This window comes from Drosophila gunungcola, unplaced genomic scaffold (genome assembly GCF_025200985.1).
Source record: "Drosophila gunungcola strain Sukarami unplaced genomic scaffold, Dgunungcola_SK_2 000060F, whole genome shotgun sequence".
Classification (NCBI taxonomy): domain Eukaryota; kingdom Metazoa; phylum Arthropoda; class Insecta; order Diptera; family Drosophilidae; genus Drosophila; species Drosophila gunungcola.
In genome coordinates, this window is record NW_026453223.1 from 267,110 (window position 1) to 287,445 (window position 20,336).

General features: G+C 39.5%; 5 protein-coding genes across 6 annotated transcripts; 2 read left to right on the forward strand and 3 right to left on the reverse strand.

Moving 5' to 3' along the window:
* The first annotated feature begins 1,188 nt into the window (after positions 1–1,188).
* LOC128264172 (sin3 histone deacetylase corepressor complex component SDS3) lies at positions 1,189–4,486 on the forward strand. Its single transcript, XM_052999541.1, has 4 exons — positions 1,189–1,441; positions 1,526–1,640; positions 1,714–2,431; positions 2,497–4,486. Exons 1-4 carry the CDS (start codon positions 1,366–1,368, stop codon positions 2,581–2,583), a joined length of 996 nt encoding a protein of 331 aa, XP_052855501.1. The 5' UTR covers positions 1,189–1,365; the 3' UTR covers positions 2,584–4,486.
* Positions 4,487–4,629: 143 nt separating this feature from the next.
* On the reverse strand, positions 4,630–5,716 carry LOC128264174 (40S ribosomal protein S10b). The gene is made up of 3 exons (XM_052999543.1): positions 5,639–5,716; positions 5,507–5,563; positions 4,630–5,266 (listed from the first exon to the last, which is right to left on the reverse strand). The coding sequence occupies exon 3, from the start codon at positions 5,263–5,265 to the stop codon at positions 4,783–4,785; it is 483 nt and encodes a 160-aa protein (XP_052855503.1). The 5' UTR covers position 5,266; positions 5,507–5,563; positions 5,639–5,716; the 3' UTR covers positions 4,630–4,782.
* Positions 5,717–6,346: 630 nt separating this feature from the next.
* LOC128264173 (uncharacterized) lies at positions 6,347–7,959 on the reverse strand. The gene is made up of 3 exons (XM_052999542.1): positions 7,144–7,959; positions 6,934–7,087; positions 6,347–6,863 (listed from the first exon to the last, which is right to left on the reverse strand). The coding sequence occupies exons 1-3, from the start codon at positions 7,597–7,599 to the stop codon at positions 6,676–6,678; spliced, it is 798 nt and encodes a 265-aa protein (XP_052855502.1). The 5' UTR covers positions 7,600–7,959; the 3' UTR covers positions 6,347–6,675.
* Positions 7,960–8,197: 238 nt separating this feature from the next.
* Positions 8,198–13,932, reverse strand: LOC128264184 (nose resistant to fluoxetine protein 6-like). Of its 2 annotated transcripts, XM_052999556.1 has the most exons (9): positions 13,602–13,932; positions 10,887–11,241; positions 10,761–10,834; positions 10,491–10,693; positions 10,314–10,426; positions 9,734–9,950; positions 9,495–9,667; positions 8,543–9,008; positions 8,198–8,485 (listed from the first exon to the last, which is right to left on the reverse strand). In XM_052999556.1, the coding sequence occupies exons 1-9, from the start codon at positions 13,915–13,917 to the stop codon at positions 8,252–8,254; spliced, it is 2,151 nt and encodes a 716-aa protein (XP_052855516.1). In that variant the 5' UTR covers positions 13,918–13,932; the 3' UTR covers positions 8,198–8,251. The 2 variants fall into 2 exon arrangements, with proteins under 2 accessions (XP_052855516.1, XP_052855517.1); XM_052999557.1 differs by lacking the exon at positions 13,602–13,932 and having other exon boundaries at positions 10,761–10,832; positions 10,887–10,965.
* A 2,453-nt stretch (positions 13,933–16,385) lies between these two features.
* On the forward strand, positions 16,386–19,058 carry LOC128264183 (nose resistant to fluoxetine protein 6-like). Its single transcript, XM_052999554.1, has 9 exons — positions 16,386–16,717; positions 16,772–17,126; positions 17,184–17,257; positions 17,314–17,516; positions 17,572–17,684; positions 17,756–17,972; positions 18,032–18,204; positions 18,260–18,713; positions 18,774–19,058. The coding sequence occupies exons 1-9, from the start codon at positions 16,396–16,398 to the stop codon at positions 19,041–19,043; spliced, it is 2,181 nt and encodes a 726-aa protein (XP_052855514.1). The 5' UTR covers positions 16,386–16,395; the 3' UTR covers positions 19,044–19,058.
* Positions 19,059–20,336: the final 1,278 nt, after the last annotated feature.

Below are 20,336 nucleotides of genomic sequence, written 5' to 3' on the forward strand. Positions count from 1 at the left end.
AATATTGAAACAAAAGCAAGCCATCACATATATGTACATGAAAATACGTATATATAGTATAAGTTTGCGAGTGCAGTGTGCGGGTAAATATTTAATTATAGGCGTAGAGATACACAAATTAAACTTTCGAATTTTCGTTATTGTTGTGCAAAAACGGCAGTCTGTCTGAAATTTGTTATTACATGTTAAATCATTGGAATCATTAAATCAACCAAAGCTTAAATCATTCGTTTTGCATCTGAGCCACTAGAAGTGGATGAATAATCCAAACATGCAAGTTTAACTGACTTTTTTGTCGTTGCGGAAAAAGTATGTACTTTCAGGGAGCCGTGAATAGTTTTTTTAAAATACCTCCCACTTAGCTGTAATTTATTTCCATTTTTGCACTGCGGCATATTTTTGGCATTTATGGATATTGAAATATATCCGATGATATCATAGGGCATCATTGATCTTTAAAGCATGCGTCATTTACATTTGCTTTCATTACAAAAGCTAGTGCAAAGTGAATATACAAAAATTAATTTAAAATGTCCCAAAACATAAATATGATTTGATGCAATATGGTTAAAGGTTTTCAATTATTGGGGAAAAAATAATGAAGAATCTGTTACGTTTAACGGGTAAAAGAAATTTGTAAAGTTTTAAAATATAATCTTTTTTTTTTTAAGTTTTGTTTCGTTTTTGTTCCAATACTGAATCAGCCAAAAATCGCACAAACCATAAGTTCAAAAATTTGTATTTTTTGAATGAACAAAACTAGACCTTTTCCAAAAATGTTTTCCCTGAAAATGTGCTTCCTAGGTCTAGTGTTTTTGAGTTTTAATGCTATGAAAACAATGTTTAAAAAAAATTCAAATTCAAAGACAATTCCACTTATTTGTTTATTTTTAAAGCGAAGTACTTTTTAAAAAATGGCTGCAATATAAAATATAATAAATATAATATAATATACTCTAAAATGGCTGCAAATGAGTTTTAAATCTCCTGTACTTTTTAAACTTATATTTACAAATATGAAATCAGGCAGCAAATTTCTTTTAAAGTGCATTTATATTGATATTTATTTGTTTTTGTTTAAAATTGTTTGAGAAAGCGTTTGAATTTTCAGTTACTACTGGCATCTCGCTCTAGCTGATGGCTGCCAAATAAAAATATCGATATGCGCCGACTTAGCAGACGATACTAATCGATAGTTTTCATAGTCCGACAACCCTGTCTTACGACTAAAACGGGCACACTGAAACTTGCGAGTTGTGTGCGTGTGTATTCATTTGGCATCGGAGCGAAGAAAATAAACAATTGCCAACGAACAACTGGGAATCCAAGTGATCTGATCCCGATTCCGAGACCAAGACTGCGACCATGTCCGCCTACTACAGCCTGTACACGGGCGACAACTACGACGACGAGTCGATTGGAGACGAGCGCAGCGAGGAAGGTGAGTACGCAGCACCCGGCTGTCCTGCCCCTGGCTTCATTTACGGCCACGGCCCGCATCCTGCGCGCTCCCAATCCCTTGCAGACACGGACGACGCCAGCGAGACCGAGTTCCGCAGTCCCAGCCGCTATGGCGGCACCAACGGCACCTCCAACAGCAACAGCAATAGCCTGGGCACCAACAGCGAGCTGAAGGAGCAGTGAGTAGTCCGCCCCCCCTCCCCCTTCATTACTCCTTCACCTTTTCATACCTCTAATACCATTCCTCCGCAGGATGTACCAGCACAAGCTGCTCAACCTGCAGAAACAGATGGAGGAACTGGGCCAACTGGTGCACCCGGAGTACATCAAGCGCGTGAAGAAGCTGGACAACCAGCTGAAGGAGCGACGCCGCCTGAACGAGATCTACAAGGAGTACATGCGCGAGTGCGTCGAGCGGGATTATGTGCTGGAGAAGAAGGCCGCCCAGAAGGAGTACGACGAGAAGATGATGGACCTCAAGGACAACCTGATCTCGGACTTCGAGGACCGCAAGCGTCAGATCGAGAACGAGCGCTTCAGCCTCGAGCTGACCAACGATTCCATGGAGATCAAGACGACGGTTACGCGTAAGCTGCGCCGCCGCCCCAACGAACCGCTGCCGGTAATCGAGAAGCGACGCAAGCCGGCCACCGGCCAGCTCCTCGTCTACCAGCTGGACGATAAGGAGATCGAGTCGGACCTCAAGGTCATCCAGCGCGGCAAGCCGCTGGGGCCCAATGTGCTGCAGCAGAACGGCATTGGCTCCTACGGTGGCGCCCAGCAGCAGCAGCAGCCTATGCACGGCCTGCTGGCCGAGCCACCCGTTAATAGCGGCTACGTCGAGACCCGCATCGAGGATAACAAGCTGCTGTACGAGCGACGCTGGTTCTGCCGCGGCCAGCAGGTCTATGTGGAGGGCAAGGAGATGAGCAAGTTTGCGGCCACCATCACCGCCATTGGCAACGAAGTGGTGCGTACTCCCCTTCCCCCTTTTCTTTGATTGTCCTTGATTCTAATCCAGATTGGCTCTTTCAGGTCTGGGTGAAGCGCACGAACGAGACCAAGGTCAAGATCAACATGTCGCATTTGGCCAAGGGGAAGATCTCGATAAAGCGGCGATAGCTTCGCCGTCGGGCCGGGCGCTTCCGCATCACGTCTGTCCCGCTACCTCTTCGGTCGAGAGACCTATTTTCATAAACTTATTGGTACCGACGAAGCCCTAGACTAGGTGTACATTTTACTTAACGAATACTACAAACTGTAAATAATGAAACCACACTTATTTTGTACAAAAAGTGATTTTTATTGAATCCCTCGAATATGTTTGGGATATTGCGGCAGTAGCTTCATCGGCAAAAGCATGCTTCATTTGCAATGACTTCAACTGCTCTAGAAAGAAATAATGAGAGGTAAAAAACCCAGATTTAATCTGATTTTTAGTTAATTAACGAAGAACAGTTGTCTCATGCTAACTTAAAAAACACTGACACAGAATAGTAAAGTCCGCTTATCGATTTAAATAAATCAACCAGCAAATTGATGATTGTTTGTTTTAAAAACAACCTGTATTTACATGTAACAATTTTTATTTGACGCGCTGCAAGAGGAAATTCTTACCTGTATAGGTACAAGATAAACAAATTCAAAAATGTTTGTACTCGACTGAAGCATGCCATTTTTCTGAAAATGTTACTTTTCTTAGTGTCCTAAATATAAATAAGTTCATTTACTGCTCCTAATAGACATTAAACCGCTAGTTTATCGAAAAACAGCCAGAAAAGTTGGACCTATGAGTCCACCTTTTATATTAAAAGGTATTCTTAAACTAAAACAAACAATGTTTTAGTAACACGCAAAATGTAGCAATTGTTAGTTTGTTAATACTCGTATTCCCTCAAGTTTATTTGTAAAATCATAACAGAAAGGCCCAAAAGATTCTTTTGGGAGCAATTATGGTTTTGCGATGACTTTGCGTGCACTGCGAATTAATTATTAGAAATGTAACTCTTTAGATTTAACTAATATATTTAATAAAACGAAGAATTCTTTTAAAATAAAATAAAATAAAATATGTTTTTACTTTAATACTTCATTTATTTTTTCCAAGCTTGAAAACCCAATAACTCAAATACTTCTTGTTAAACATGCATTCCACTCAATATTTCTGGTATATTTATAAAAAAACATGTGTACATTAAGGATAAAAAATTGTTTAAAAGAAAATAGAAGATATAGAAGTGATTTTAAACTTTTTAGTCTCACAGATTTAGTCATTTTATAACTTATCTCGTTAATATTGTAACACATTGTTAATGTGTTAAGTACGAAACTATTTCAAGTCTGCAAATTATAAAAATGTAAGATTTTTGCTATTCATTTAGTGGAAATAAAAGCGTGTCTAATCAAAAACAAGTCAGAATATTGGAACCGATTTGTTGTTGTTTGCTAACTATTTTTCTTTTATATGTTTTAGTTGTTTATAATTTTCCCCATATTGTGGTAAATTTTAAATAATCTTTCTAAACTTTCTTTGTAAACTACATTGTAATTTTTAAGATATTAAAAGTGAATAGACATGTACACTGTTACTATCTTCTACAAATCATGTGCATGCTTAGCTGTCTCCCCATTACAACCTTCAAAAGCGGATTCGAATATTTCCCTAAATAAAAATTAAAATAAATTTGATTTCCTTCGTTTTAACCACAGTAGCTAATATACTTTATTGACAAAACATTTTGTCTGCTTTTTGTACGGAATACTATTTAAAACCAACACAGTTTTGAAGGTTTAATACATCGTCAACCGATTTGAATAAAACTAAAAGCCACTGGAATGTGCGAGCAATCGCACGAAGTAAATTGCACATGTTTATATAGATTTGCAATGTGCCTATTGCTTTTCAAGTCTATATACTATTTGTGGGGTCAAAAACGCTAGCTTTAATGCGTTAGAAACGTCCTGACCAAAATGAGGAATCATTTCGCATATGCAATAGAAAAAACAAGAGGAATCGCAGCTTGAGCAACTAGCTTCCCTAACATTTCCGGTTTTCCAATACCATTTTCTTAGATCGCTTGGCGGATCAATACACAGACGGCATCGGAGGAATCCTGCTCCGAGTTTCATGCCACAATCACTGGACCAAAAACATAAAAAAAAGCACGATTTTTCACTTGCGTTTGCTTTATAATTGCTCGTCATATAAAACACACACACATTTTTTCTGTTTGATGTTGAGGGGGGGATCTTCAGTTCAACATTTTACTGAGTTTAGTTTGATTTATACATTAAAAAAAAACTGAAGCGCATGGGGGGTGTTTAGTTGCGCGATCCGCGTCCGAATCCGCCGCGGAACTCGACCTCGCCGGCACCGGGTCCGACATCGCCCTTCTTGTCGACTCCACTGCCGCCGGGAGCACGTCGGTAGGCGGAGCGGTCCTCGCCGGTCTTGGAGGCGTCTCCGGGTCCGCGTGGACCGCCGGCGGCTGGGCGCGGACGCACGGTCTCCGAGCGGGCGGGACGCTTCAGGGTCGAGGGCACGATCTCGGGCGGGAGGTGCAGGTAGCTGCGCAGCTCCTCGATGCCCTCGTTGGTGAGGTACCAGTAGTAGTGGCGCCAGGCGAACTGCTCCTTGACCAATCCGCGCGAGTGCAGCGACTGCAGGGCCTTGATCACATGCAGATTGGGGATCGACTCCAGCTCTGGGTGCTTCTGGGCATGGAAATCCTTCTTGGCCACGATCACGCCCTCCTTGAAGAGGTACTCGTAGATCGCGACACGATGGGCCTTTGGCATAAACATTCTGCACAGACAAAAAAAAATATAATTGGGAAAATTAGCATGGCATTTTTGGGGGGGTGTTCTTGTTATCCAAATAAAGTTAGTATCCATTTCACATATTGTTTATCGAGTGTGCTGACAAATTGGCAACTTGAGCTCGGCACAGCAAAAAAAAATGTATATGTATATTTGGGAACAACATTGGGCACATATTTTTCCCGGTGCGTCCATTTGGGTATCAGTTTTATTCAGCGGCCATTACCTGGATTGATTGGCAAACACAAAGTTACACGAACGCGAACGTATCGTAATACTCCCGCTGCAAATAGAAGAGAATTAAGGGGTTTTAAAATGTGAATTTCGGCTAAACAAATCGCGGAGCACACGCACTCACCGGAAACGTGAAGACGAAAAGAAAGGGAAACGGAAGGGATGAAAAGAAGAAGACGGAGACAGGTGTGACCGTTCAAGGCGAGAATATGCCAGCAATCGATTGCGTCATCGATGCATCGATACTTTTCTGGACGCAATCCATGGTTGAAGAGCACGGTAAAAACGAAACGCAGAGTTTTCTAACCGATTTCTGAGAATCATTTAGGTTAATAATTTCTAAAAATACTGTTATGCTAATTCTGAAGTACGTTAAAAGCATTACTGGAGCCAAACAGCGATTTTGAAAGCGTCAGTGCTGCAAGACAGCCGAGTATCGATAGACATTTATTTATACACACACCCCATTTTTGCATATAAACACTCATCGATAGGTTAATCTTGTCCACAATTCGCAGATATTTACCTTTTTAGCAAAATATAGAGTAGGCACACTAACCCGCTTTTGCTTTCGGTATCGAAATAATCCCAATAACGCAATACAATTGTTCACATCAGCAGAAATATGTATTTTGGCTTAAATTATTTTTAGATTTATATATATAAAATATTTTAATATTCTAAAAAAAATTATAAATACCGTGGCGTTGAGATAAGCCCAACTTTTTCAACCCCAACTTCTTGTGTAAAAACCGCGATTTGTTGCAGTGAGAGTTCCTCTTACTGTACCCCGCTTTAACGAAATAGTTTTAAGTATAATTTTAAATAATTTAAATTTAAATTTGTGTAACGAGACTCTTAAGTTGCTTTTATTATCTTTTTGTTTTACTCACATACTTGATTTTTAAGTTATTTTTGATGTTTTGTATGTTGGTCATTATTTGTAATTCAAAACGAATTTTATAAATTGTAACGTTTGAATGTTGATGTAACGATTGTTCGTCATGGACGAGAAACTAAGGAATTGAGTTTTTTTTAGGTGAAACGCTTTTGGTTAACATGTTTGAATAGTTAACATTTTTGATGACTGCAATCTAATAACACTTATCTCTTATTCACACCTATGGAAATATGTTTAAAAAGAACTTAAAGAAAAGAAAACTAATTTACGTCAGGAGAGAAGTCCATTTTGCAGTTGGAGTCGAGATCAAGATCTTCATCTTCTGTCGCTTTACGCATTTTTTTGGATAATGTTGCGGCCTTGTACACCCTATTTTTCAATTTCGCGAAAGCTGTTCGAACATCCTTCCCATAGTCTCCGAATGTGTACCCATCCTTTTTTTGTGACTCTGTGGGATAAAATGTTCACAATAGTCATAAGTTCTAAGAAGATTGCTGGTGGGTGTATTTTAAACTTACCAAACAAAGCCATATTTAAGTTTACGTAGGAATTCAGGCCAGTTTTGGAACACGTTCCTGAATAGTTCATGTTCATGAGAATTGATTGATCCAAAATTCTATTCAAGTGCTTTCTCACGCCCTCAGGGGAGAGGATGGTTCGGAACAGTTCAGCCTATAAAGTATAAATAGTTTAGGAACGACTTTCACATCTACAATCTGCTTGCTCACATATTTTTCCGGGTTTGCCGCTACTTTTGCTTCTATTTCATCAAGTTCTTCAATTGTTTTTATTGGAAACTCTGCTTTCGGCAGAGAGGTTTGAAATTTGTCCGCAATTTTTTTTAACGTTGCTAGAATTTTGATATTTTGGTCTGCCAGCATCGAAAGCTGGGACTCAATTTTATCAATTCTCCGTTCTAGTCGGGAGACATTTATATTTTCGGAGCTTAGAGCTTGAACGAGTTGTTCGAATTGGTTTTGAGTCAGACAGTTATTTTTAATAGCACTCATCGATTTATTGGGCTCATTCTGCTTCAAGTCACCAGGTAATTCTTGAGCAGAAATATTTGATTTATTTGTGAAATCAGATTCATGTTCTATATCATCCAAAGCTAGCGATCTATTCGCTTTATCTTTCTCTTCTTTAGCCAATCTCCAAATGCTGGATCTCGACATAACATTCATTATGATGTATAATTTGGTTCGCGAATATTGTTTGAAAACGAGCACCCCAAAAGACTGCGGCTAAGGTCCACCCTAATGTTTTGGTCGCTGTTCGCGCACATGAAAAGGAATAACAGAATTAGCAATTTTACTGTGTTTTTTATGAGCGGGGGTGTGTTGCTTGTTATTGCGAAAGAAATGCACATATGTAAATGTAATAAAAAAGCATTAATTTGAACTCGGATTCACTTCGTACTCGCACGACCGACGGATACCAGTTTTAAAACACAAATGAAATACCCGAGAAAAAAATGTGTTTTTATCATGTGTTTCCTTTTGCTCTCTCTTTTCTCTCTCTTTCAGTATGCCGCGTTCCGTTTACCTTCTGCCGGATGCAAAGTTTGCATGTGTGCTGACATTCTGCTTTCCGAAAAACGAGAGAGCGTCATCAGCAGTGCTGCTAATTTGTCTTTTTTACAACCAGTTCTGGTGAGATGAGCCTAACAAGAAACGCTAAGAATTTTTCATATGTGAACAATTTCAAAAAATAATAAAATGGGTGACAAATAAATAGTAAATAAATAACACTTATGACTTATTTAAATTTATTTGAAAAAAAAAATCTTAACCTATTATAAATATCTTAGACTATTATCTCAGTGAACATAAGTACTTATTTTAAGGAGCTTCGAGATCCGTCTTCCGGAAGGGGCAGTTTATTTCTCAACGGTGGTACAGGCGGTTTACATTCCACTGATTTTGCTTTTGACTGTTCGGCAGCTGGGAGATGAGGCTTTTTGGTGGGCAGCCAGAGGCTTTCCAAATTTCCGAAAGGCGCCTCAACCAGGATGTACACGACGAAGGCAAGGAGCAGGGTAAATCCAAAGTCGCCCCAGAATCGAAGCATCTGTAATGGTTCCCAAGTTATTCCCTGGAGTTCATCATCATAAATTTCTCATCTTACCACTTGGTAGTCACTGAACCATGTGTTCGTACGCGTTAAGCCACCGGTGAGGCTCTCGATGAACACGTGGAATATGTAGGCGGAGTAGGAGAGCTTGGACAAAGGCTGCCACAGCGGCGAGGAAAGGAAGCTGTTGGCCAGCCCGCCGTATCCTTGCACGCAGGCAAACACCACCCAGCAGAGACCCAGGGGCCAAGCAATCCGCGTGAAGGTCAGGTAGAATGCCTCCTCCAAAATTGGTGGTGTGTCCGAAGTCTTCGCATACCCGAACACCGAAAATAAGCAGGTGAAGAGCAGGGCCAGGCTAATTAGCCAGCCTAACAGGATTGCGAGGGGGTTCAGCTTGAAGGACTTGCCCCGGTGGACGTGCAGAAAGTATCCAAACAGGATGCCAATGAGATACGGAGAAGCCCGAGTGTGTGCGGAGAAATATATCTTCTTCATTGCATCGTGGGTCGGCGCAATACTACAGAAATAGTTAAAGTAATTAGCTTTTATTTCGGGTTTGAATTTGATTTAAGCAAAAGTTTATACAATTCTGCTACATAGATAGAATAGAACGCAAATGTAGGCTGCTGGTTTAACAATTAATGACTTTTTTCACTTATAAATGGATAACGAATTTAAGCACCAAGGTTTTATCAATAAAACTAAGTGTAAGATAACAGCTATTAAATTCATAGTAAATAGTTGCAATTATAAGGCGAAAAGACTGTCAGACTTGTTCCGCTTTTCACCTTCGAATGAATTACTCAAACTTACTATTTTTAATAAATTGCTTAATAAACTGATCCAAACTTAAATCGAATTGGAGTGAAAACCGGAACAACTCTTCAAGCAAATACATTTTATTTTCCTATATATTGCATTAACCTGAAGTTAAAAGCCCTTAACTTCAAACTAAGTTCGATGAATGTTTCTGAAATTAAACAGTAAAGGCTATATTACTTACAGGGAAATGTTCTTGATGACCATCATGCTGAAGAGACAGGCGGCCAGGATCAGCATGATGACAAAGATCGCCGCGGCGGCCTTCCTTTTCCATTTGAAGAGGGCGATGAGGAGCAGGGGCGCAATGATGTACAGCTGCATGTCGACGGCCAGATACCAGGAATGACCTATGCACTGCCCAAAATTAGGATTGTCATTAAGTTAGATCGATTTTTGCAAGAATAGAGCCAGGGAACCTACAATTTCGTGGGTTGCGTAGTTCTGGACATACAGGAGCGTCCAGTACCAGGTGCGCTCGCACTTTGAGTACTCGTCGAAGTTGACCTTTCCGAAAAGTGGGCCATCGCCCATCAGGGGCAGGATCTTCATGTACACAATGATGGCCAAGGCCAGGACGGGAGTAAGCCGCAAATAGCGATGCAGATACATTAGGGGCACATTGAGCTTTCCCTTGGTCCTGCAAGTACAGTCATAGGTATCGGTAGCATCAGCATAATTAAAATAATACAAAAAAAATAGTAAAAATAGATAACTAGATATTGAATGCAACATTTTATAAATATAAAATCAATACATAAGATACAATGCATATTATTTAATTGCATGATGTTAAATTGAAATATTTGAACTCATAATTTAAGATAAATATTTTAGGTATTAAAATCTAATCCGAAAATATTGAACAAAATACTTCAAAACTTAAAAGAACTTAAATAAAATAATATATAAAAATCGAGAGGGAATAATATTTGAATTGAGTATGAAATATTTGGATTTACTAGGTTTTTTTTATCAGTTCACCACATAAGACCACACATACCTCTCCATTGCACGCAGGGCAATCACTACCATCAAGAGGCCGCTCAGGAAAAAGAAGGTGTCCACCGAATAAGCAGCATGTTGCAATAGCATGCTGTACGCCGATTTGCGCCACTTTCCAAAGAAAATATATAATTTAAAATAAATTTAACCGATTTAAATGTTTGTGCTAGCTTACCTTGTCCAGGTCGACATAGTTCATATTGGGACCGAAGACATAAACGAGATACACATGCCCATATACCACCCAGATGAACGACAGACACCGAATCCCATGGATGCAGTCTATGACATTGGGATTGCTCCTGGTGTCCACCAGTCGGAAGAGAACTCGGCAGTTGGCCCTTGCCGAGAACGCCTTGATCCACACATTTAGGCTTTCTGCCAAAAGAATTTGCACATTAGCCAATGGGTTTGAGTTGTAGGATTAACCTTTGCATTTACTTACTCTTGTCCTGGCACAACAGGTAGTCATATAGAGTGGCCAGGGCCATAAGGGTAGCCAATATCGACAATACGACTCTGTAAATATAACAATTAAGACTTTTCTCTGAAACCTTCAGGGCTTACCTACATGGTGAATATGGTCAGTCCATCGTAGGGCTCACGATCGGCCGTCTTGCATGTATCATCCCTTACCAAAGGAACCTCCGGGTTGAGCTCTAAGTTGAGAAGATTCTGCAAGAGTTTCCGTAGCATCGTGTCCATGTGGGCGGCGGAACAGGAGGCGGGTAAACAGATCGCCGTCTTAAGTGACAAAAAGGGCGAAATACTAGGGGCAAGTGCAATCCTCGCGAGGCAGTACTTGCCCTGGACACTGTGACTGGTGGTCACAGAGTGCTCTATGCCTAGGCACTCGTCAAAGTTCCCCAGATCGATCAGGTTGCCGTAAAGGATTCCCGAGGGCAGTGTGCCCCACGAGTCGATCACTGCAACGAATGAAAGCTTTATGAATACATTATGGGAGGTGTGTAAGTTAAGTTTCGATGATAAAATAAAAAAAGAAAAAAAAAAAGATAAAGATAATAATATTATTTTTAACAAGAAAGGAAGCAAGCCGAAGTTTATATACCCTTGCAGCTATTGCAAGAATTAAATATTTTTGAAAACATTAAAATTATGATTTACTTGCGTATATGTCTAAAAACATTGAAGCAATGATGATTTGCAGCTCATTATTAGGTAGTTATTTTATATAATTTTATTATTTCTATTGGAGCTATATGATATAGTCGTCCTATTTTGATGAAATTTTAACCGTAATTCTGAAATATTTATCCATTACTATATGTCGAAGAACTTATAGAAAAATTTAAAAACACCAAAGTTATAATTTTTTATACCCTTGCAGAGGGTATTATAATTTCAGTCAGAAGTTTGCAACGCAGTGAAGGAGACGTTTCCGACCCTATAAAGTATATATATTCTTGATCAGCATCACTAGGAGAGTCGATCTAGCCATGTCCGTCTGTCCGTCTGTCCGTCTGTCCGTCCGTTTATATGCAAACTAGTCTCTCAGTTTTAAAGCTATCTGCATGAAACTTTCCCAAAAGTTGTCTTTCTATTGCGGAAAAATAAATGAAAAAAAATTATAACTTTGCTGTTTTTTAATTTTTTGTTTAGTTCTTCGACATATAGTAATGGTAAAATATTTCCGATTTACGGTTTAAATTTCATCAAAATCGGACGACTATAGCATATAGCTCCCATAGGAACAATCGGAAAAAATAAATGAAAAAAAATTATAACTTTGCTGTTTTTTAATTTTTTGTTTAGTTCTTCGAGATATAGTAATGGTTTAATATTTCAGAATTACGGTTTCAATTTCATCAAAATCGGACGACTATAGCATATAGCTCCCATAGGAACAATCGGAAAAATAAATGAAAAAAATTATAACTTTTCTGTTTTTTAATTTTTTGTTTAGTTCTTCGACATATAGCAATGTTTAATTATTTCAGAATTATGGTATAAATTTTATCAAAATCGGACGTCTATAGCATATAGCTCCCATAGAAATAATAAAAATATATAAAATAACTATCTAATAATTGAGCTGCAAATAATCATAGTTTCAATGTTTTTTTTTAGCACATACTCAAGTAAATCATAATTTAAATGTTTTCAAAAGTATTTAATTAATGCAATAGCTGCAAGGGTATATGAACTTCGGCTTGCCGAAGTTTGCTTTCCTTCTTGTTTTTATTTACTTTTATGATTGTTCCTATGGGAGCTATATGCTATAGTCGTCCGATTTTGATGAAATTTAAACCGTAATTCTGAAATATTTAACCATTACTATATCTCGAAGAACTAAAAAAAAATTAAAAAACAGAAAAGTTATAATTTTTTTTCATTTATTTTTCCGATTGTTCCTATGGGAGCTATATGCTATAGTCGTCCGATTTTGATTAAATTTAAATCATAATTCTGAAATATTAAACCATTACTAAATGTCGAAGAACTAAAAAAAAAAATAAAAAACAGCAAAGTTATAATTTTTTTTCATTTATTTTCCGATTGTTCCTATGGGAGCTATATGCTATAGTCGTCCGATCCGGCTCGCTCCGACTTATATACTACCTGCAATAGAAACACAACTTTTGGGAAAGTTTCATGCAGATAGCTTTAAAACTGAGAGACTAGTTTGCATATAAACGGACGGACAGACGGACAGACGGACGGACAGACGGACGGACAGACGGACGGACAGACGGACATGGCTAGATCGACTCTACTAGTGATGCTGATCAAGAATATATATACTTTATAGGGTCGGAAACGTCTCCTTCACTGCGTTGCAAACTTCTGACTGAAATTATAATACCCTCTGCAAGGGTATAAAAATTGTGGGTGTTGTTGAATTCACTGGTCAATTTCATTTTATTCAATGGAGAAGGAAAAGTGAGTTAATGCATGAATTGAAATTAATACAAAACTTATTTCCAAACACTGATTAAAAAACTGGAATAGTGAAAATAAATGTCTGGCTATGAAATCCAAATCAAATATGAAATTTTCAGTTAAATATTAAGTTAAAAAATATTAAAAACCATTTCCATATTAACTGTTTTCATTGACCAAAGTCAAAGCGTATAATATTTAAGTTAATTATAAAGTACTTGGATTTACTACATATTTTTAACCAGTCTGTATTATATGTACCTTTAAAATAACGCAAATAGTTCCACACTTCTTCAAAGATATAAAATGTAATACACAAATTCAGTGTTTCTTTTTCTGAATGGAGATCTCTAAACTTCAGTTCCTGGGACGAGTGAAGACTTACTTTTCAGGGCCCAGACCTTTGCTGTCGACACATCTTTCGCCAGTGCTTGTAGATCTGCGAGGCATTGCAGATCATCCGCAGACGGTAGTCGAGTGTCCTGATCCCGATACAGGTCCTGTGCCAGTTTGAAAATTGTTAGGTTCTGGTAGTGGTTGAGGAACTCCACCGGTAGGCGTCTTAGCCCGGAAATCGTGTGGAAGGTCTGAGGGCTAACGAGGTCCAGTAAAGAGGCTTTAGGGGGTTTCAGACCAAAACTAGCGCTAGCTAGCGCCAAGGACATCAGTAGGAGCTGAGTGGTTAATCTAATGTTGACCATGTCGATTGGTCTATGGTAAAGAACAGATTGGTTGGGGTAGTCGTTCGGACCAGCTTTTATATCGAAGGCTGTAACTGCGATAAGGAAAGGTTTCCTTTTACATGTGTTATCACAGCGCCGTATGTAGACCCAGCCATGTGAATACTGGGAATCTTAGTTATCGATTGATAATCTTTTTTACGTTCTGGCTTAAATTGGTCTTTGTGCAATTGCTCCAATCAATGTCACGGTCAACTGTGCACTGGGATATTCTCTACTACGGTCAAAGTCTGCCCCCCAAATTAGCTTCAAATAGTGATACTGGAACACCATAAATTTAGTCTAGACGAAAGGAGACGCTTTTGTGGAAATGTTTTGCACAAGAATTGTGTTGAAGTGGTGTTTTTGTGGGACAGCGAAAATGTGTAAAAGGGCTAGTAGACTATTTGCTGGGATTTCAAACGGATAAGATTCGTTTAAAGGTATTTTTTTAATGTACATTAGATGTGACGATTAAAACTCTATAGACGCCGATAGAAACGTAAGGAAAAAGTAATTATGCTCTTGATTAATGCTTTGATTTGCCTGCCTATCTTATCTAAGTGATTTAATGCAGTTCATCTTATATATTATATATACAATATAGTATTTATATATATTTCCCATCAGCACCCAAAATCATGACAAAGCTAGGCTTCTAGCTTGTGAGTTCCGAGTTTTGGACCGCTTTGAAATCGCTCGTATGTTCAGCGGTTCGGGTTTTTTATTAGGCAAGCCTAACAATTTAATTTAATTAATTTTCTTAATCAGAGTAAAACTAAGGTATTAAATTTTATTCGTTTTTTATTAACCTATATTTGTAACTCAAAAAGGATTAAAGCGAAACGTGACAACTAACTAATTTTTAAAACTGCTGCAAATTGAAATGTATACCTATTACTCTCAGAATAAAAATGAAAATTGAATTCGTTGGAGAGAATGTACTATATGCTATAATCGTCCGATCCGGGTCGTTCTGACTTATGTACTACCTGCAATAGAAAGACAACTTTTGGGAAAGTTTTATGCGGATTAGGAACAGGACACCATCTCCTCACTGGGTGTGATTTGGCAGGAAAACCAATGATCTGAGAATGGCATATGGATCAATGGCACCTTATACCAAATTACGGTATTATTTATAAAGTCAAAGAAGAAGGCATATTTGTTAAAAAAAACATTATCTTAAAAATATCCTATTCTAAGAAGTAAATATACACTAAATCGTAGCATATTTATTTGATACAGTACTTTTAAACGGTATTACAACACCAGGACGTGTTAAAATCGCATAAACTATATAACTTTTGATGTTATGTTAAATGGCTTTTAAGATAATTTGCCATATTTTTTAGTTTTTTAAAAGCGCAACACTCTCATCTGATCTTAACTTATTACGTTTTCTTCTTAAGACCAAAGAGCAGAGTAAAGTTGAGGTGAAATGTTGATTATCTGAATGCGATTGATCCGTTTTCATTTCATTCTGCGAATAACAAATCTAAATTACTTAACCGAAATTGTTTTGTTGCTGATAAGAGTATTACAGACCAATTCGATTTTATTATAGCGATGCCAAACAAGTTAAGCGGCCTGCTTCGAAATTAGTCATTGAATAGGAGCAGACAGTTGCTTTAAGTAATCTTTTAGTACTGGTTCGAGTCACCTAATACCGCGATAGTATACAGATTCGTTGGGGTGACAGCAATGTTACTCAGAATACAGCTGGAGCCTTCAAGTGCCCCCGTTATCATAAGTGTGTCGATAGTGCTACCTAAAATCGTTCACCCCCATTATTACGTTGATTACTGTCCATGCCATAGAATACCTATAAGTCTCATCAGTTTTTTCCTCTTCAAAGGATCTGCAGTATATACTGATAAGCTATAAGAGCAAAACTCACGTTGAATTGCCTCTGCGACTAATGTATCAATCAGGCTTTTTAAAACTATAACAAATTATTTAAAAAGATCACTCTTTAAGCCTTAATGTCCTTCTTTATAAACTATTTATAACCATTAAGATAAAGGTTGATATTAAAGTTCAGAGATCACTTGAGCGGCAAATTTGTTGGAATGCACATTTATGCTTATATTTATGTACAAAATATTAGGATTCCCGAGAGGCTTGACCAAATTCCTCACCAAAAGCGAATAAAAGAGAAGATAAGTAAACTTCAATTCTTAGCAATATCCCCCTATCAATATTAAGAAAACTTGTCTGGGCGTTCTCTAGTACCTGTCAAGTTAAAATTTTTCGACTTGGCTTAGTGATTGCAGCAAATCGCCACAGATAAGCAGTAAAATGTGGCGATTTTGCGTTCTGACATGGCAGAATATTAGGTTTTGTAAAGATAGCATTAACATTTTATTATCGCAATGAAAGCGGGATCCCTCTGAAATATAAACACCTCTATAATGGTCGCCAGCCAATCAATAACACTTGGTCAGTAGTCCGAGCAACATGGTCAGGCCGGCAATAGTTCTGTGGCTGAGTGTCCTGCCATTGGCGTTCGTTAAGGCCGAAATTACCAACATATTCGCCTTAACCAATAAGCAACTTCTCTCCAATGAGTTGGAAGTGAATGTGGATAGTTACCTGGCTGCTTCCAAGCTGAGACGCTTGGCAGTGGAGTTCTTCGACCACTATTCCAATCTAACGCTGGCGGATCTCTATGTCGGGGATCAGCGCTCGAGACTGCCTTCAGTTCAGGACATGAAATGCCTAGCCGACATGGCGCTGCTAACCAATGACCTGTTGTCTCTTAAAGTCTGGACGTTGAAGAGTAAGAAGAAGGAGCCAAGAAATTCTGAAACCAATTCCATTGATCCCTTTGCAGTGATCGATTCGTGGGGCTTGCTGCCTGCGGGAGTGCTGGTGGGAAACTGGTGGGACCTGGGCAACTTCGACGAGTGCATCGGCATAGACCACGCTGTGACCACCAGTCACAGGGTCAAGGGCAAGTATTGTTTCGCCAAGTTTGCCCCAGCTCCGAGTGTATCGAACAGGATGGCCATCAAGACGGCCGTCTGCTTTCCCGCCTCCTGTTCCGCCGCCAATATGGACACTTTGCTACGTAGACTCCTCCAGACGCTGCTCAACATCGAGATCGGCACAGAGGTGCAGATAGTGGACGAGGCTACGTGTCAGACCTCAGAGACGAAGCCCTACGATGGCCTCACCATTTTCACCATGTAAGTCCAGCCAACATGGAAGATTTCCCTGTTTGTCATCGATATATGTACTGGCAGAGTCGTCCTCTCGTTATTGGGTGCTCTGGTGGGCCTTTCCACGCTTTATGACTACTTCTTGTGCCAGGATCAGAGTAAGTGTTTGCCAGGTGTGCCAAGTTACAACGACTTATTCAACTTTCACTGGTAGAAACCATTCATCCAGTGGTCACAGCTTTCTCGGCCCGTGCTAACTCGCGGGCTTTGTTCAAAATTGTGGACACCAGGTCGAACCCCAATGTCATCGACTGTCTTCACGGAATCCGCTGTCTTTCGTTCATCTGGGTGGTCTTCGCTCATGACTACCTCACATTTGCCACGTCGCCCAGCATTAACATGGCCGATGTTTTGACGGTAAGCTGATCCAACTTGGGGTCGTGACCTCTTACAAGATACCAATGTCGTTTAGTGGATAGACTCCTTCTTCAGTATGTTTGTGGTGCATGGGATTTATGCCGTAGACACATTCTTCTTTTTGAGCGGTCTATTGCTCGTTATGATTGCCCTACGATTGATGGATAGGTAAGATATATCCCCTTCTCTCTTAATCTTCTGAATATTTTCTGAATTTTGTTTGGCGTTTTTTTTTACAGAACCAATGGGCGGCTAAACATTCCAATGATGTACCTGCATCGTTACCTGCGGCTCACCCCTCTTCTGGCTTTTGCCATTCTCATCTACATGAAGATTCTTCCACTCCTGGGAAATGGTCCGCTGCGGGGATCAGTGAACTTCGACGATTACGCATCGTGCGAGGACACCTGGTACTGGACATTACTCTATGTGCAGAACTATGCCACTGATAACCTGGTGGGCGCTTGAGGCCTTGATCTCTTTGACTGATAACACTAATGAACTCCTTCTTGCAGTGTATCAGTCATTCATGGTACCTAGCCGTCGACATGCAACTCTACATCTTCGCTCCTTTCCTCCTAATCTGCCTGTACAAGTGGGGCAAGAAAGCGGCCGCCGGAATCTTTATCCTTATGTTGCTCCTGGCCAGCTGCCTCTTTAGCATAATGGTCATTAACAATCTTTCCCTGTAAGTGATTGAGCGTAATGTCGATCTATCGTGGCTAAAATCGGTTCTTTATTAGTGGTGCTGGCGGAAATGGATCGATGAGAAGACTCTACTATGCAACAAACACTCGGGCCTCGCCATACCTCATTGGCATCCTGTTTGGGTACTTCCTGCACATTAACCGGGGCAAGGACTTCAAGCTGAACCGTCTCACAGTCCTCGTGGGCTGGCTGATTGGCCTGGCCCTCCTCTTCACCTGCTTGTTTGCAGTCTATGGCCAGAGTTCGCTGCCCATTGTGGAGGAGGCCTCCTATGTGACCTTTTCCCGGATTGCCTGGCCCCTGGGTCTCTGCTGGGTGGTGTTTGCCTGCATGCACGGGTATGGTGGTCTGGCCAACGGCTTCCTTTCCTCCCCGTTGTGGCAGCCCCTGTCCAAACTCTCCTACTCCGCCTACATATTCCACATGTTCATCGAGAGCCTCAACGGCGGGATGACACGCACCAGCACCTACTTTAGTGACTATCAAATGGTAAGTTGGTACGATACGATATTACCAGGTTGACAATTCTGCTAACCTCTGTATCCTCAGATGCTTCGATTCTGGTCAGATTTTGGCCTTACGCTGCTGTTCTCCTACCTCATGCACATTCTGATCGAAGCACCTTTTGCCAGTCTGGAGGGTCTTCTGTTGCCAACAAAAAAACCTAATCCTCCGCCAGCAGTGGAGTCCAAGATTGAGCCCAAGGTTAAAGAATTTGAATCATCACCTGACGAATCTCCAGTGGAGAAGTCTGTGGAAACGGTACCAGCCACAACTGAGGAAGTGACTAAGACTTTCCCCGAAAATAAATCAATTTAAGCATTATACTTATGTTCTTATGATAACTAAATATGTTTTTGTACCTATAAAAACAAGTGAATACAAAATTCCGAAGCTTTTTATTCTAATTAGCAAATACGTACAAACTAAAACCAAACCAAGCCTCTTTCTCTTTTTCTTTAACAAAATATATATTATATACCGTGCTAAAATGTAATAGAAAACGTGGTATTTTAAATAATATTCTACAAAAAGATTGGGTAACATCACCTTCCGCACCAAACCCTAGATATTTATAAAGTTATTATAAATTCATCCCTATTACTCATAATAAATCACTGAAGCATGCACTTTGTGGCGATAAGCGTAATGAGTCGTTGAACGATTATAATCGTATTGATTGGATGACTTATAGACTCTAGAACATACACATTGGAATCTCACTATGTCTAGATAACTGTAGACTTTTATTTATTGAAGACTAAATAAATAAATAAATAAATAAATAAATAAATAATTAAGATTCGTGTTCTCCAACCAAGTCTAAGGCTAGGACTCCGGAATCCACATTCCGGATTAGACTGATTGGAGTCGAACTGAGGCTCATCCTCGATCTCAGCTTGGGATCTCTGTTTTGCCTGATCCTTGCCAGCCGTTGGTGCTGGCGAGCTTCTTCGATTGGGAAACATAATTCTAGGACATCAGAAGGGTGAAGCCAAAGCAGGTCCAAATGTTGAGCATCTGTGGAAATTGGGAATGTGTAGGTCAAGTCTGAGAAGTATTTGTTCGCTCGAACGCGTCTGTGGCTCACCTCCATGATGAAGATGTGCCAGATGTACGCGGAGTAGGACAGCTTTGGGAGGGGCTGCCACAGAGGTGAGGACAGCAAGCTGTTGGCCAAACCTCCGTAGTTCTGAACGCAGGCAAAGACCACCCAGCAGAGGGCTAATGGCCAGCCATTACGGGTCAGTGTGAAAAAGAGGGCAATATTTCGGTTAGAAGGTTTCTAATCCATTGGTATAAGTTAATTTTGAATTTACTTTGAATTGCCTAAATCAGTACAATAATTTTTAAGGATGTTTGAAAGCAGTTTTAATCACTTTCGATTACATGGAATTATGAATAGTGATAGTGATGGAGTTATCTGATTTGCACTCCGGCATTCTTTCACAAACACTCACTTGAGTACAATTTAATGTTATTTATTGATTGTGCAATGGGATTTATTATTGATAGATTTTACCCTAAAAACTGTGTCAACTGATTATTTGTAAGAAATTTAGCCGGGCAGTGTTGTGATATACATATATATGTATAAAAATATATATAGTA